Source organism: Mytilus galloprovincialis, chromosome 13 (assembly GCF_965363235.1).
Source record: "Mytilus galloprovincialis chromosome 13, xbMytGall1.hap1.1, whole genome shotgun sequence".
NCBI lineage: Eukaryota > Metazoa > Mollusca > Bivalvia > Mytilida > Mytilidae > Mytilus > Mytilus galloprovincialis.
Window position 1 is genome coordinate 39090252 of NC_134850.1, and position 13425 is coordinate 39103676.

General features: G+C 35.0%; 1 protein-coding gene across 1 annotated transcript in view; it reads left to right on the forward strand.

Moving 5' to 3' along the window:
* Window positions 1-3534, forward strand: part of LOC143056054 (uncharacterized) — a 30253-nt gene extending 26719 nt beyond the window's left edge. Inside the window, exons 12-14 of the mRNA XM_076229128.1 lie at window positions 461-792; window positions 1862-2069; window positions 3115-3534. Coding sequence (XP_076085243.1) covers window positions 461-792; window positions 1862-2069; window positions 3115-3392 — 818 coding nt within the window. The 3' untranslated portion in view covers window positions 3393-3534. The remainder of the gene's footprint in view (window positions 1-460; window positions 793-1861; window positions 2070-3114) is intronic.
* The last annotated feature ends 9891 nt before the right edge of the window (window positions 3535-13425 follow it).

A 13425-nucleotide genomic window follows, 5' to 3' on the forward strand; every position in this document is an offset into this window, starting at 1 on the left:
TTTTACTGCTTCATAAAATAATCACATGATATTTGTAATGAACTTTCGGAATCCGAAAATCAACTAGTTTGAAACCTATATTTTTCTAAGCAATTATGAAAAAGTTCAACTGATATCAGCAAAGCAGTAAATTGAAGCCGTTCGACATTGTATTTAAGATGATGATTATAGATTGAATTTTGTTGCACATTTAATGTAACTATATATACATCCGAAGAAACCTGTTTCTGTTATGTAAATTTTTGTTTGAGTTTAAATAGTTCTGCACAAGTAGTATATCAAAGATTAAATTCAGGTAACGGCAGAAAAACGTTTTGTGCAATAAAGCATGTAAAATTTACAATCGGAAAATGTATTTACAAAAGCAAACATTAAAGCATGTCATTGCTCTAAGAAAACTTAGATGTCTCCAATTTTTTTTATTGTAGTTCCGCACTTAAAAATTAAATCTTATTCATAGGTTTTAGTGAATTTGGTAATGAGGTCCAAGCGTTTGTCAGAATATCGGCCGAACTGTCATCTGTGTCTAAAGTATTTGACCATAGTGTGTTGTCATCAAAGACGGTTTATGTAACTCTACGGTGTCACAATAAGGCAGGCTTACACTCAAAGAAATCATCAGATGGAGTTACAATATCAGACAGTCCTCCATCTATACAGAATGCTCAGGTTCAAGTTCTGGACCAACCAATTACAGAATACAAAAGTAAATCAAACTTCCATGGAAACACCTCTACTGTGCGGTTGAAGTGGATGGGCTTTCATGATAAATCAGGTTTAGATTCATTTCTTGTAAGTAGATAATCTCGGGTATACGTTAAACACATAATATTATAATATTACTGTCGGTTACAATATTTGAATATACAATATATTTAAGTGTTAATGCTCCCCAATATTTATTGTATTTACTTTTATTACCTTTTCAGATTTATGATGAAAGTTTTGCATTAAAACAAAGCGTGTTGATGAAAACGATGTGTGTATACCCATTGCAACTCAATTGAATATCAACGAAGTAAACACTTATATAAACAACGGGTCAATTTCTCACCTTACGATTGAAAAGAGGTCATGGAATGGTTTAAATCGCAATCGTCCTAATGCATTTTGTTTTGAATGATGATTATTAAAAATTGGGACCGATCAACTAATATCTATCAACATTAGTATCCCTTTTTTTGCGTTTTCATTTTCGATGGTTAAACAGCTTCATCTTTGTGTTACTATTCAACACATAAAGGCGAGGTGTAATAATTAGGACAAGAAATAAAATAAAAAAACATGTATTACCCTTTACTCAACGAGGGCATGTATTATTATTGTCTTCTTGAAGTATGAAGTTAAGTTACGTTACATTTAATACAGTACATATATCTATCCGAATTGAACAAGATATATCTGCTATCAAATGGTCCATCTTACTTCGTTACCACGGGGAGAATAAAGTATTAGATTTTAATGCTTAGGAAGCGAGAAAGAACCTAATTAAGCTTAATCAGATAAATAGACAAAAGCAAATGTTTGATAATTGGACAACAGGTTTAACAGTTAGTGTAAAAGTAGTATGTCTTAGGTACAAGTTGGGTTCCTTATCTACAAAAGGTGTAGTTCCTTGCATGTTAAACATTAGGAAAACCTTTCTTACAAAACACCTTTTTTTGTAATGATTAGATATGAAAAGTACCATTATACTATACATAGGTTTTCGAAATTCATACTACTTCTTTCTATTAACAATCATCTTGATAAATTGTTAAACATTCATTGTTTGACAAAACATTCTAAAAGGTTGATTAGACGGTCACGACAGAAAGAAATCATCATCACATTATGATGAAGTATACCTTATATATTCTAGGTTAAATTTGAAAACCAAGACAAGACGGTTTCATTATCAAAGACTGTTCTTTATGATCATGATGGTGTAATGTACTGTAGTATGACTGGTTTTGAACTGCATGATGAACAGTATGTAGCCAGAGTATCAGCAATTAATAATGCATTCATGTCCAGTCAACCTGTATCAACAAATATTTCTGTGTCAACTAAAAATCCTAGAGTCTCAGGTATTTTTTCCGTTTTCTTACTTAAGATACTTTTGTCTTTTTCTCGACAATTTGCTAAGCAGTCCAACTACTCGATCACTAGCCAGTCAACATTGCAGTTGTGAGTTGGAATCTCGGATGGAAGGGGGAGGGTGTACTCCGGCTTCTTCCACCAATATAAGCTTACACTGGGTAGCACAATAGTGTTAAAGTGGCGTTAATTACCAATCAAGCAATCAATCTTTCTCGAAGAAACATATGAACTTATATGACGTCCAGGTACTGAGCAACAACGCTCAAAAGTTTGGAAATGACAATTATCTATTTCATTGATGTTTTTAATGCTTTTTTATATTGTCACTGATTTAATCTTCTATTGTAATTGATTGGGTCTTTAACATGTGTAAATGAACAAGCACAAGTACAATGCAAAAAGAAGACAAAAATCTACCGCATATGCACATTAACCATAATAAAATCATAGTTAAGAAATCAGTGCATACTTGATACCTAGAATAATCATTTCAGCTCAATTAAAAGTTTACGGGTTAATGGTGTATAAAGATAATAAATAATTAAGGAAAACAAACGGGGAAAATATAATAAAGACATGAATTAGATCAAAAGAACGTTTAGACTGGGGACATTTAGAGATCGACATAATGTATAGACACATGAAATTTGTTGCCAACTTTATGTTATTTAAAACTTGAGAATGGAAACTGGGAATTGTTAAAGAGACAACAACCCGACCAAAGAGCAGATACCAGCCGAAGTCCGACAATGGGTTTTTATCACAGCGAGAAAAATACGCACCTGCATGTGGCCATCGGTTGGCCCCTAAATAAAAATGTATACTAGTTCAGAACGTTGAAAATGTATGTTATACAAAACAAATAATTGATTTAACATTAAAAAAATATAAAGGACTAACAAAGGCAAGAAGCTTCGGACTCCCTTTTTTTGTCGTTTTGAGCGTATTTCTCATAAGCTCTTTTAATATATTTTAATGACAATACAATATCATTATATGAATACCTAATTTGGCTGCATTATATATGTTTAGAAACAAATTCCATTACTATGTCTGAAAAGAACAGAACTTTAACCATAAGCTGGGATACATATTTTACCTCTGCATTTACCTTGTACTATGAAGTGTCTGTAGGAACAGCTGTGAATGGGGCGGATATTGTACAGTGGCAGGAGACGACAAATGAATTTCTAGTGATGCATGTCCCACTTCGAGTTAAATTCTTGAGTGGAATGAATATCTATATCACAATAACAGCTATTGGATTACATGGGCAACATACGACAAAAACTGTTGCTCTGACTGTGTAATAAAGCGATATTTAAACATCTTAAGTTCGTTGACACCAATACTCTTTGTAAATAGGCGCTCATGCTAAGCATCATCCCTTATTTTATGTATTTTCTGTATTACACTAGTATTTTCAATAAAATGTCTTTATCATATCAGCTTTTTTTTCGTCTTCAGTTCTTGTACACACCAGCTAATAATCATACATTGAATGAAATTACGAGATGATTTCCTCTTTACTCTCTATTATCAACAAGACCAAACAATCTGAAGACAATTGTATATTGCACAACTGCTCGCCTTCGATAGGTTTTTGTACCGCCTTTTTGTTAAATCATGTAAACTACGACTTTTTTCAACTATAAATAAATTCTTTGCTATTTAAAAATAAGAATATATAATATGATTGCCAATTAGACAAATATCAATCAAACTTTAAACGAAGTTGATGTTAGAATATTAGGCAACCGTACGACCTTCAACATTGAAATACCGTATTGTCTGTTATCAAAGCTATGTAAAATAAATGCAGCGGTGAAGATAATTTTCTGTATTAAATCTGTTTTGATAGGGATCGGTATCACTGTTCAATGACCTTTTTTGATGACATGACATATTATTGAAACGGTAACTTTCTTTCAACAGCTAGGATCTTTAACACGGGCATCTACGGTCTTAGTCGTAATGTGCAAAATTTAAAATGGTTAACAAAATTGTGTGAATAAATAGCATATTAAATCAAAAACACATAATGACTATTACAACTTTAAGACTTGGCTCTTACATGTATACACAGATTGTGAATATCAATAAAAATTCTTATTTTTCGTTAGACTTTTTATATTCAGTACTTCAAACAAAGAATAGAACAGTCCTAGTTAATTAAAACGCATTTTTTTTTAAAACAATTCTTACCAACAGGTATCTAAGTTATGCCGCTTTGTCCAACTTCTATCACTTTACTTTTGTGTCACTTTTTCGCAATTCGCCGAACCATTTTTTAAAATATGTATTTTTTAGATGGCATTTATCAGAGTTACTGTTAAGGTTGCACGGTAGTATTTGCATTCCGGAATTTAGGTTGCTCTTGTGTGTATTCTACTTAAGTCAATGTAATTGAACTGTGTGATTGGACAAAACATACAGTACCAATTGAACATACTTTCCTAATAACATTAACGGTACCATTTTTTCTCCACCAGATGCACATTTCGACAATACATGTCTCTTCAGTGATGTTCGTGGCCAAAATATTCCTAAACTGAGGGATGAATCAGTTGTAGAAAAATATGAAATAATTTTACATACGTCAGGTGGAAATGTTGGTTTTCTTTTTTTTTGAAAAAACATTTAATTTTGTATTCACTGCATAATAACAGACCTAAAGAAACTTGTTGCCCTATGTTTTTTTAAGATAGCAAATATAAATAAACGCTCATGATTCATATTCAAATTCGTTGCTGAATAGTATAATGAAAGTACTTCCGTTAACTGTGTGCTATGTAGAATTCTGAGCAGTGTTCAAAAGTGAAAAAAATTCTATCAAAAAAAATTATCATAATCCTTTATGGACCAGGAAATACTACATTGTCACCTTTAACAAACGAAAGAAAAATCGTAGCTTTAAAAATGCGGCTTTTTAAATGTGTCTATTGGATTTATTTAATGTCTTAGCAGTTCAGAATAAGTTAACAGACGGGAATATCTCAAAAAGATTTACAGATTTTCAACTTTTGTTTTATATGTCCAGCGGCGAATTCATGGATTCAGTTGAGGATTATGCCAGGCAATGGGCTAAGCGCGAAAATGAAAACGTAGACTCTCTTTCCGAATGGATTAAGGCAGTGAGGTCGTTGATACAAATCAGAATTAAGAAACTGAATGGGTCTATCAATGCCTATGCTACGTCAATCTTTAAAGACCCAAATGTTGCAAAACACCTATCCTACCTCCATGACAAATATGTTGTTGTCCCCGCAGATAAAGCCCCAAACAACATCGTTTTTGTGTGTAAAACTCATTACATTAACTGCTTGATAAACGAATTAGGTATTGACAATTCATTTGGAAACTCAACATATACCCTCACGACACTTACCAAAGAGGAAATCCTGGATAATCATAGGTCTGTTCTGTGTTCCTTTGGAATTTCAACCAAAGATAACGAACTGGATCTGCCATCACTGTATTGGACACCTAAACTACATTAGTGTCCTTACAAACAACGGTATATTGCTGGGTCTTCCAAGTGTTCCACGAAACCTCTTTTTAAATTATTAACATCTATTTTATCAGCAATCAAAGACGGGCTTCAAAGTTATTGTGAAACTGCCTATTCTAGAGGGGGCGTGAATCAGATGTGGATACTTAAAAATTCCAAAGATATTTTAGAGTACATACAATCTAACTATCTTTCATCTTTCAACAGTATCAAAACATTTGACTTTTCTACTCTTTATACTAGTATTCCACATTCCAAACTAAAAGACAAATTGAAAGAGTTGGTATTGCTTTGCTTCGTAAAAAAGAATGGTCAACGTAGATACAAGTATCTTGTTTTAGGGAGGGATAAATCCTACTTTGTAAAGGATCACTCTGATTCCAACAAAAAATTCTCTGAAACTGATATTATCAAGATGCTTGATTTCTTGATTGACAACATATTTGTTACGTTCGGAGGACATGTTTTTCAACAGACTGTCGGCATTCCAATGGGAACAAACTGTGCCCCTCTACTTGCCGACTTGTTTCTTTATTATTATGAGGCCGACTTCATGCAGGAACTTGTTAGGAAGAAAGATAAGAAGTTAGCAATATCCTTTAACTCCACTTTTCGCTATATAGATGATGTTCTTTCACTAAATAATTCAAAATTTGGTGACTATGTGGAACGCATCTATCCAATCGAGCTAGAGATAAAGGATACTACAGGTACAGTTAAGTCGGCCTCATATCTTGAATTACATCTAGAAATTGACACTGAGGGTCGGTTGAAAACAAAACTTTACGACAAAAGAGATAATTTCAGCTTTCCAATTGTGAACTTTCCATTTCTAAGTAGCAACATTCCAGCAGCACCTGCAAACAGTGTATACATCTCCCAACCGATACGATATTCCAGTGCTTGCATTTCCTATCATGATTTTCGTGATAGAGGGTTGCTGCTCACAAGGAAGCTATTAAACCAAGAGTTCCAAATGGTGAAGTTGAAATCATCCCTTCGTAAATTTTACGGACGCCATCACGAGTTGGTTGACCGTTATGGAATAACCGTTTCACAAATGATATCGGACATGTTCCTTACGTCGTAACTACAATCCCCTTCCCTTTCATGAATGTGACCTACCGAATTAGACTATTTACCGGATTTGTTATCACATAAGCAACACGACGGGTTGGAGCAGGATCTGCTTACCCTTCCGGAGCACCCGAGATCACCCCTAGTTTTTTGGAGGGGTTCGTGTTGTTTATTCTTTGGTTTTCTATGTTGTGCCGTGTGTGCTGTTGTTTGTTTGTCTTTTTTGTTTTTAGCCATGGCGTTGTCAGTTGTTTTGGATTTATGAGTTTGACTGTCCCTTTGGTATCTTTCGTCCCTCTTTCAGTAATAATGCAAAAGACAGTAAATAATTATGTTTGTGATGAAAACACTGCAGTTTAGTCAAATTTGAATTCAGTCAAATGATTTCTGTTTAGTTAAGTAATGATTGGTGTATAAAACGTCTTAAATAAAACATGGCAGATTCTGTATCTGTGTTTCCCACTTCTGTATCTGGATGGGTACGTCACAGATTCCTTTCGGCTATTGTGTGACGGGTTGGTCAGCGCTTAAGTTAGTCGCGCTTGCTGAGGAGTGCGGACTTAAACTCCTCGGTTGTAGTGACGTACACTACCGAATCCTCTAGATGGTTCCAATCTACCGCAGCGCGCACAAAATAGAGTTTTTGTACTGGTCAGTCTTGCTATTTGGATTTATGACCGCTCGTTGTTGTTACGGACTTGTTGGTCTATAATGTTCTTGGATACAAATTAAACTTATCAAATGTTTTTGCTTTTATTTGCCGTTTGGGTCTGTGAAATTTAATAAGATCGTCTGGTGGAAGCGCTGGTATCATCCCCTCACCCACTTTGAAAAAGAAAATTAGTCCGATTGTTGTTGTTGTTTTGATTGTAGTGACGGAAGCTGAAGTTGCGATAGCGATTTAGTCATACATCCTTCATCCCTTGATGTGTAGTCTTTTGTAATGAATATCGCTCCTCTTTTTATTAAATGGTTATTGATGTCAGTTTATGCAACTTTTATCACTATTGGCTATTTTATGGCGGAAAATCTTTATAAAAAAATATAGACCTTCAGCGAAATTTGTTTCTTCCAATAGTTCGTAATTCACATTTAGTATATCCAAGTGAACTTGAAATTAAAGATACTGTCTACACAGATAAATCTGCTTCATATTTAGATCTCTTCTCAAAATGACTACTGATGGTAGTTTGAATACCAAAATTTATGACAAACGCGATGATTTTAATTTCCCTATAGTCAATTTTCTATTTCTGTGTAGCAACATCCCAGCGGCACCAACATATGGAATATATGTGTCTCAATTGATACGTTACTCTAGAGCTAGCTTAAAGTACGTTAATTTTGTTGAACGAGAAATATTGCTTTCTCAAAAGTTGCTAAGACAGGGCTATGAATCAATCAAATTAAGGTCATCACTCAAGAAATTTTACGGTCGCCATCATGAGCTGATTGGCCATTATCATGTTATGACAAAAGTGTGTCAGAAATCATATATGATATTCTTCCTCATTACCGAACTGAACAAAGAAATAACACGACGGGTGCCGTATACATACGGTACAGGAAATGCTTACCCTTCCGGAGCACCTGATTTTATTCCCGGTTTTTAGTGAAGTTCGTGTTGTTTTTTAATTATTATTTATAACTGTTGATGTAAATGTCCTTTGGTTTTGTGAGTCTTTGTTTACTCCTTGGTTTTGATTGTTATTGTCTCTCAGTCATCAGCACTAATGACAGGACGATTTCCCGGACAGTGACAGGCCGGTTGACCGGACGAGATATAAATAGTCATAACTCTTTTGTTATTCGGTAGATTTTTTTGAGCAAATAAAGTTGACCGGACGGTACTCACACTCGCCGATATAAGCTACACATATATTCAACTCCTCGACAACAAGTGTTGATATCTCTTTTGTTTTACAATATTTGTCCATGAAATTCAGGAATCTGTGAGAGTAATAAATAATGTATACGAAAATATAAACTTTATTGTAAAAAAAATGTTTTTCTCCTAAAAAAGTTGACCGGACGGTGTTCACATCCGCCGATGTACTGTACGCGTTAATTATATTGAACTGATAAAAAAGTGTTAATATCTTATTTGTTTTACAATATTTTTACACGAAACTAAGAAATCTACGATATCAATAACTACTTGATATGCAAATATAAACTTTATATTAAATAACGAAAGAACGAAACAACAAAGTATCTACCCATGTGGACTTTGTGAACACCCAGTCACATGGAATTGCGAAGGAGTATGCTGTGATGACTGTAACATCTGGCATCACAAAACATGTATAGAACTATGTTCTGCAGACTACGACCTACTGCAAAGATCTAATGTACAATGGCTATGTTGTAAATGTGAAAGCATCAACGTTTCTACTTTCACTTTCCACAGTTACGAATTGAACACTTCAAACTATTATGATCCTTTAACCCACAACAGCACATTCGAATCAATTACGTCAAATGCATTCAGTCCGCTAAAAACCAGCAGTCCAAAAGGAAATAATTCAATGAATAATAACACATCAAAGAGTAATAAAAGCAAAAACAGAACAAACAGCAGCAACGTATTCAATATACCAAAGAAACAAAACCTAAGAGTCCTTACACTGAACTGTAGAAGCATCAAGGACAAGACATATGAATTTTCAGCCGCAGTCAACTACATCAAACCTGACATCATCTGCGTCACAGAGTCTTGGCTGAAAGGAGAACATCCTGGAAAAAACCCAACTAAAGATGCAATTAAATCTAGTAAAGTGTTTCCAGAAAACTACACAGCCTACAGAAATGATCGAGGTACACTGGGAGGCGGTGTTTTCATCCTTGTACAAAATGACATCATTGCAATTGAAAAACCAGAGTTTGTAACAAAATGTGAGATAGAATGGGTAAAGATACAAATGAAAGACAAAAAAGATCTCACAATAGGCTCATTCTATATGCCACACAGGAACATGGAACACATAAAGGAATTAGATAAATCATTAGACCATATTTCAAACAAAAATCAAACCATCATACTAACTGGAGATTTCAATTGCCCAGACATAAACTGGAACACCATGTCCGTAAATCAAAATGCACAAGACAAGGAAATCCAAAGAGCTCTAATGGAAGTTATCATATCACACTCACTAACACAGATACACGAAACACCAACAAGAGGCAATAACTTACTGGACATAGTGCTGACTTCAAACCCGTCACTTATCAAAACATCCTCTAATGCTCCAGGAATATCTGACCACGATATGATTGTAACAGACTGCGACACAAAACCACATTATCAGAGTAAGAAGCCACGCAAATGCTACATATACTCCAAAGCAAAATGGGAAGATCTACACAAAGACCTGACCATACTTTCAACCAACATCATTGAAATGTACCATACAGGCGCCACAGTACAGGAATTATGGGACAAGTTCAAGACAGATCTTTTTTCGAACCTTGACAACCATATACCATCAAAACTCATCCGATCTAAAACCAGTCTTCCCTGGATCAACCACAAAATCAGGAAAATGTTTAAAAAGAAAACAAGGCTATATCAACAGGCAAAAGAAACCAACAACTGGAACAACTATAGGCATTTTCAAAAAGAATGTAAGAGGCAAATCAGAAAAGCTGAGTACAACTACATCAACACCACAATCCTAGAAGGGCTTGAAAACAACAACTCAAAACCCTTCTGGAAATATGTAAAATCAAGAAAACAGGACAACATAGGAATAGCACCCCTTAAAAGCAATGGACACCTAATCAATGACAGCAAAGGGAAAGCAGAATTAATTATTAAACAATTCAGTTCAGTATTCACAAGAGATAAAGACAAAACTCTGCCAACAACATCAAAGCATATAAAAAGCACAATACCTCCTTTAGACATAAAAACAGATGGAGTCGAAAAGCTGCTGAAAAAATTGAATACATCCAAGGCATCAGGTCCAGACGGCATACCAAACCGTATATTGAAAGAATGCTCAAAACAACTAGCACCTGGACTTACAATGATATTCCAGAAATCCATCAACACTGGTACATTACCAAGAGACTGGCTAAATGCAAATATATCAAGTGTCTTCAAAAAGGGAGATAAACATGCACCAGAAAACTACACACCAGTGTCACTAACATCTGTACCGTGCAAGCTACTGGAACATATTATCTGTAGACATATACTTAAACATCTAGAGAAGCACAGAGTACTTACATCACTAAACCATGGCTTCAGGTCAGGCTATTCCTGTGAAACCCAACTGCTAGTCACACTACATGACTTCATGAAAGCCTTTGACGCAGGAAAACAAATTGATGTAGCTATCCTGGACTTCTCCAAAGCTTTTGACACTGTGCCACACAACAAACTACTGCACAAAATGAATGAATACGGTATAAGAGGACCACTAAACAAATGGTTGGAGATGTTCCTAACCCAAAGGAAAATGAAAGCCGTCGTAGATGGGGAGGAATCAGAAGAAGCTTCAGTTGACTCCGGTGTACCACAAGGTACAGTACTAGGACCCCTTCTCTTCCTCTGCCACATTAACGACCTTCCAGATTCAGTACAATCATCTGTCAGACTTTTCGCAGATGACTGCCTCCTGTACAGGAACATAAATAGTCAACATGACCACACACTCCTACAGAGAGACCTCCAAAACCTAGAAGTATGGGCCAAAAACTGGGGCATGCGCTTCAATGCAAAGAAGTGCTATATACTTAGCATCAAAAACAAAAGCCAGAAGATGTACAGCCTAGACGGACATGTACTACAACAAGTCCAACACAACCCATATCTAGGCTTACAAATATCAGAAGACCTAAAATGGACCACGCACATCTCAAATGTAGCCAAGAAAGCCAATTCGACACTCGGCTTTCTGAGGAGAAATCTACGCTTCTGCCCAAAAGATTGCAAGAAGACCGCATATATATCATTAGTACGATCAACTATGGAATATGGTGCCATAATATGGGACCCATATACACAACATGATATAAATCAATTAGAAAGAATACAACGCAGAGCAGCTAGATTCATTACAGGCGACTATAGGTCTAGAGAGGAGGGGTCAGTCACCAAAATGCTAGCCGAGTTAGAACTAGACAACCTACAAATGAGAAGAACAAGTCAACGGCTGGTATTTCTGTACAAAGTGGTTGAGGGGTTGGTCCCAGCTATTAATCCCGACGATTTTCTTGTTAAAAGTAAACCTAAGAGGAAAATCAAACCCAAAACATTTGACAATTTTGTAAGTGCCAATATAGTGACAAATTCAGTGAAGAACAATTCTAAGGCACTAGAAACTATTCCTAGCAACACCGATCCATATAAGAACTCCTTCTTCGTCAAGAGTATCCTACACTGGAACCAGCTGGAAGACCGTATTGTATGCGCAGATACAGTTGAGAGCTTCAAGGCTGCTCTCCAACACCGCCAATAGGTGTCTCTCTCTTCCGTTGAGTAAAAGCCAGAATTGGTATCTTCAACGTATACATACAGATACAGATAAAAATGTTTTCTTCAAAAAAGGTTGACCGGACGGAATTCACATTCGACGAAATATACATGCTTTAAATATATTGAAATGATCGACACAAATGTTAATATCTCTTTCCTTTTACAATATTTGTCCTTGAAATTAAGGAATTTGGGAGATTTATAAATATATGCTATACGAAAATATAAACTTTATAGTAAAAAAAAAGAGTTTTTTCTCAAAATAAGTTGACCGGACGGAATTCACAGTTCTACATCTACATCTACATCGTACGACGATCCATCAGCACGTGCACATTGATCACGATACGTCGGCGCATCGCAAACAGACACTTAATAAAAAATATCAATCTAATGAGTGCATTATTCAAAAATTAAATTTGTGCAAAAAAACAAAACAAAATAACTCATTTACATATGTACAAACAGGGTGGATGACTAAATATACTGACTTTGGATCAGTATTTTATACTGATCCAAAGAGTTTACACTAATGATGTTTTGTGGTAGTGAATTCCAGAGTACAACTGTGTTTGGAAAAAGCTGTACTTAAAGTAATCTGTTCTGGTGCTGAAAGTTTGATATTGTAGTGAATTGGTGAATCTGGTGATTTTGACTGGCTGTGGTGAGAGGTAAAGGTTTGGGTCGACTGCTATAAGTTGGTGTGTGATCTTATGCCGATATATATATGCTTTAAATATATTAAACTGATCGACACATGTTAAATATCTCTCCATGAAATTAAGGAATCTGTGAGATTAATAAATATATTATACAAAAATATATACTTTATATAAAAAAAACTTTGAGCCCAAAATGTTGACTTGAGTATGTTCACCAGCACACTAGAAGACCTGATATTTAAAATATTTATTATTTAATAAGATTACTATCTGTGACATCTGTCGAAATCACCAATCAAGACATTAATCATGTCATTTAAGTTTTCACACCTGAGACATCAAATATATTCAATTGAATTATCTTATATCATCAATTGGCAATCAGAATCCAATCAAAGATTACAGAGAATTGAACTTTTTATTAAAGAATACTAAACTCAGTCTGGCTGTCTCATTTTTGTAGATAAAACTAGATAGGTGACATGAATTAAATTAAGTGAGAAGGAGTAAATTTGCATAAAGTCGTGTTAAGTTCCTTTATAATAGAAAATAAAGGAACATGGAGAAACCTTATACGGGCATCGAACACAAAGTTACTCAACGTGTAC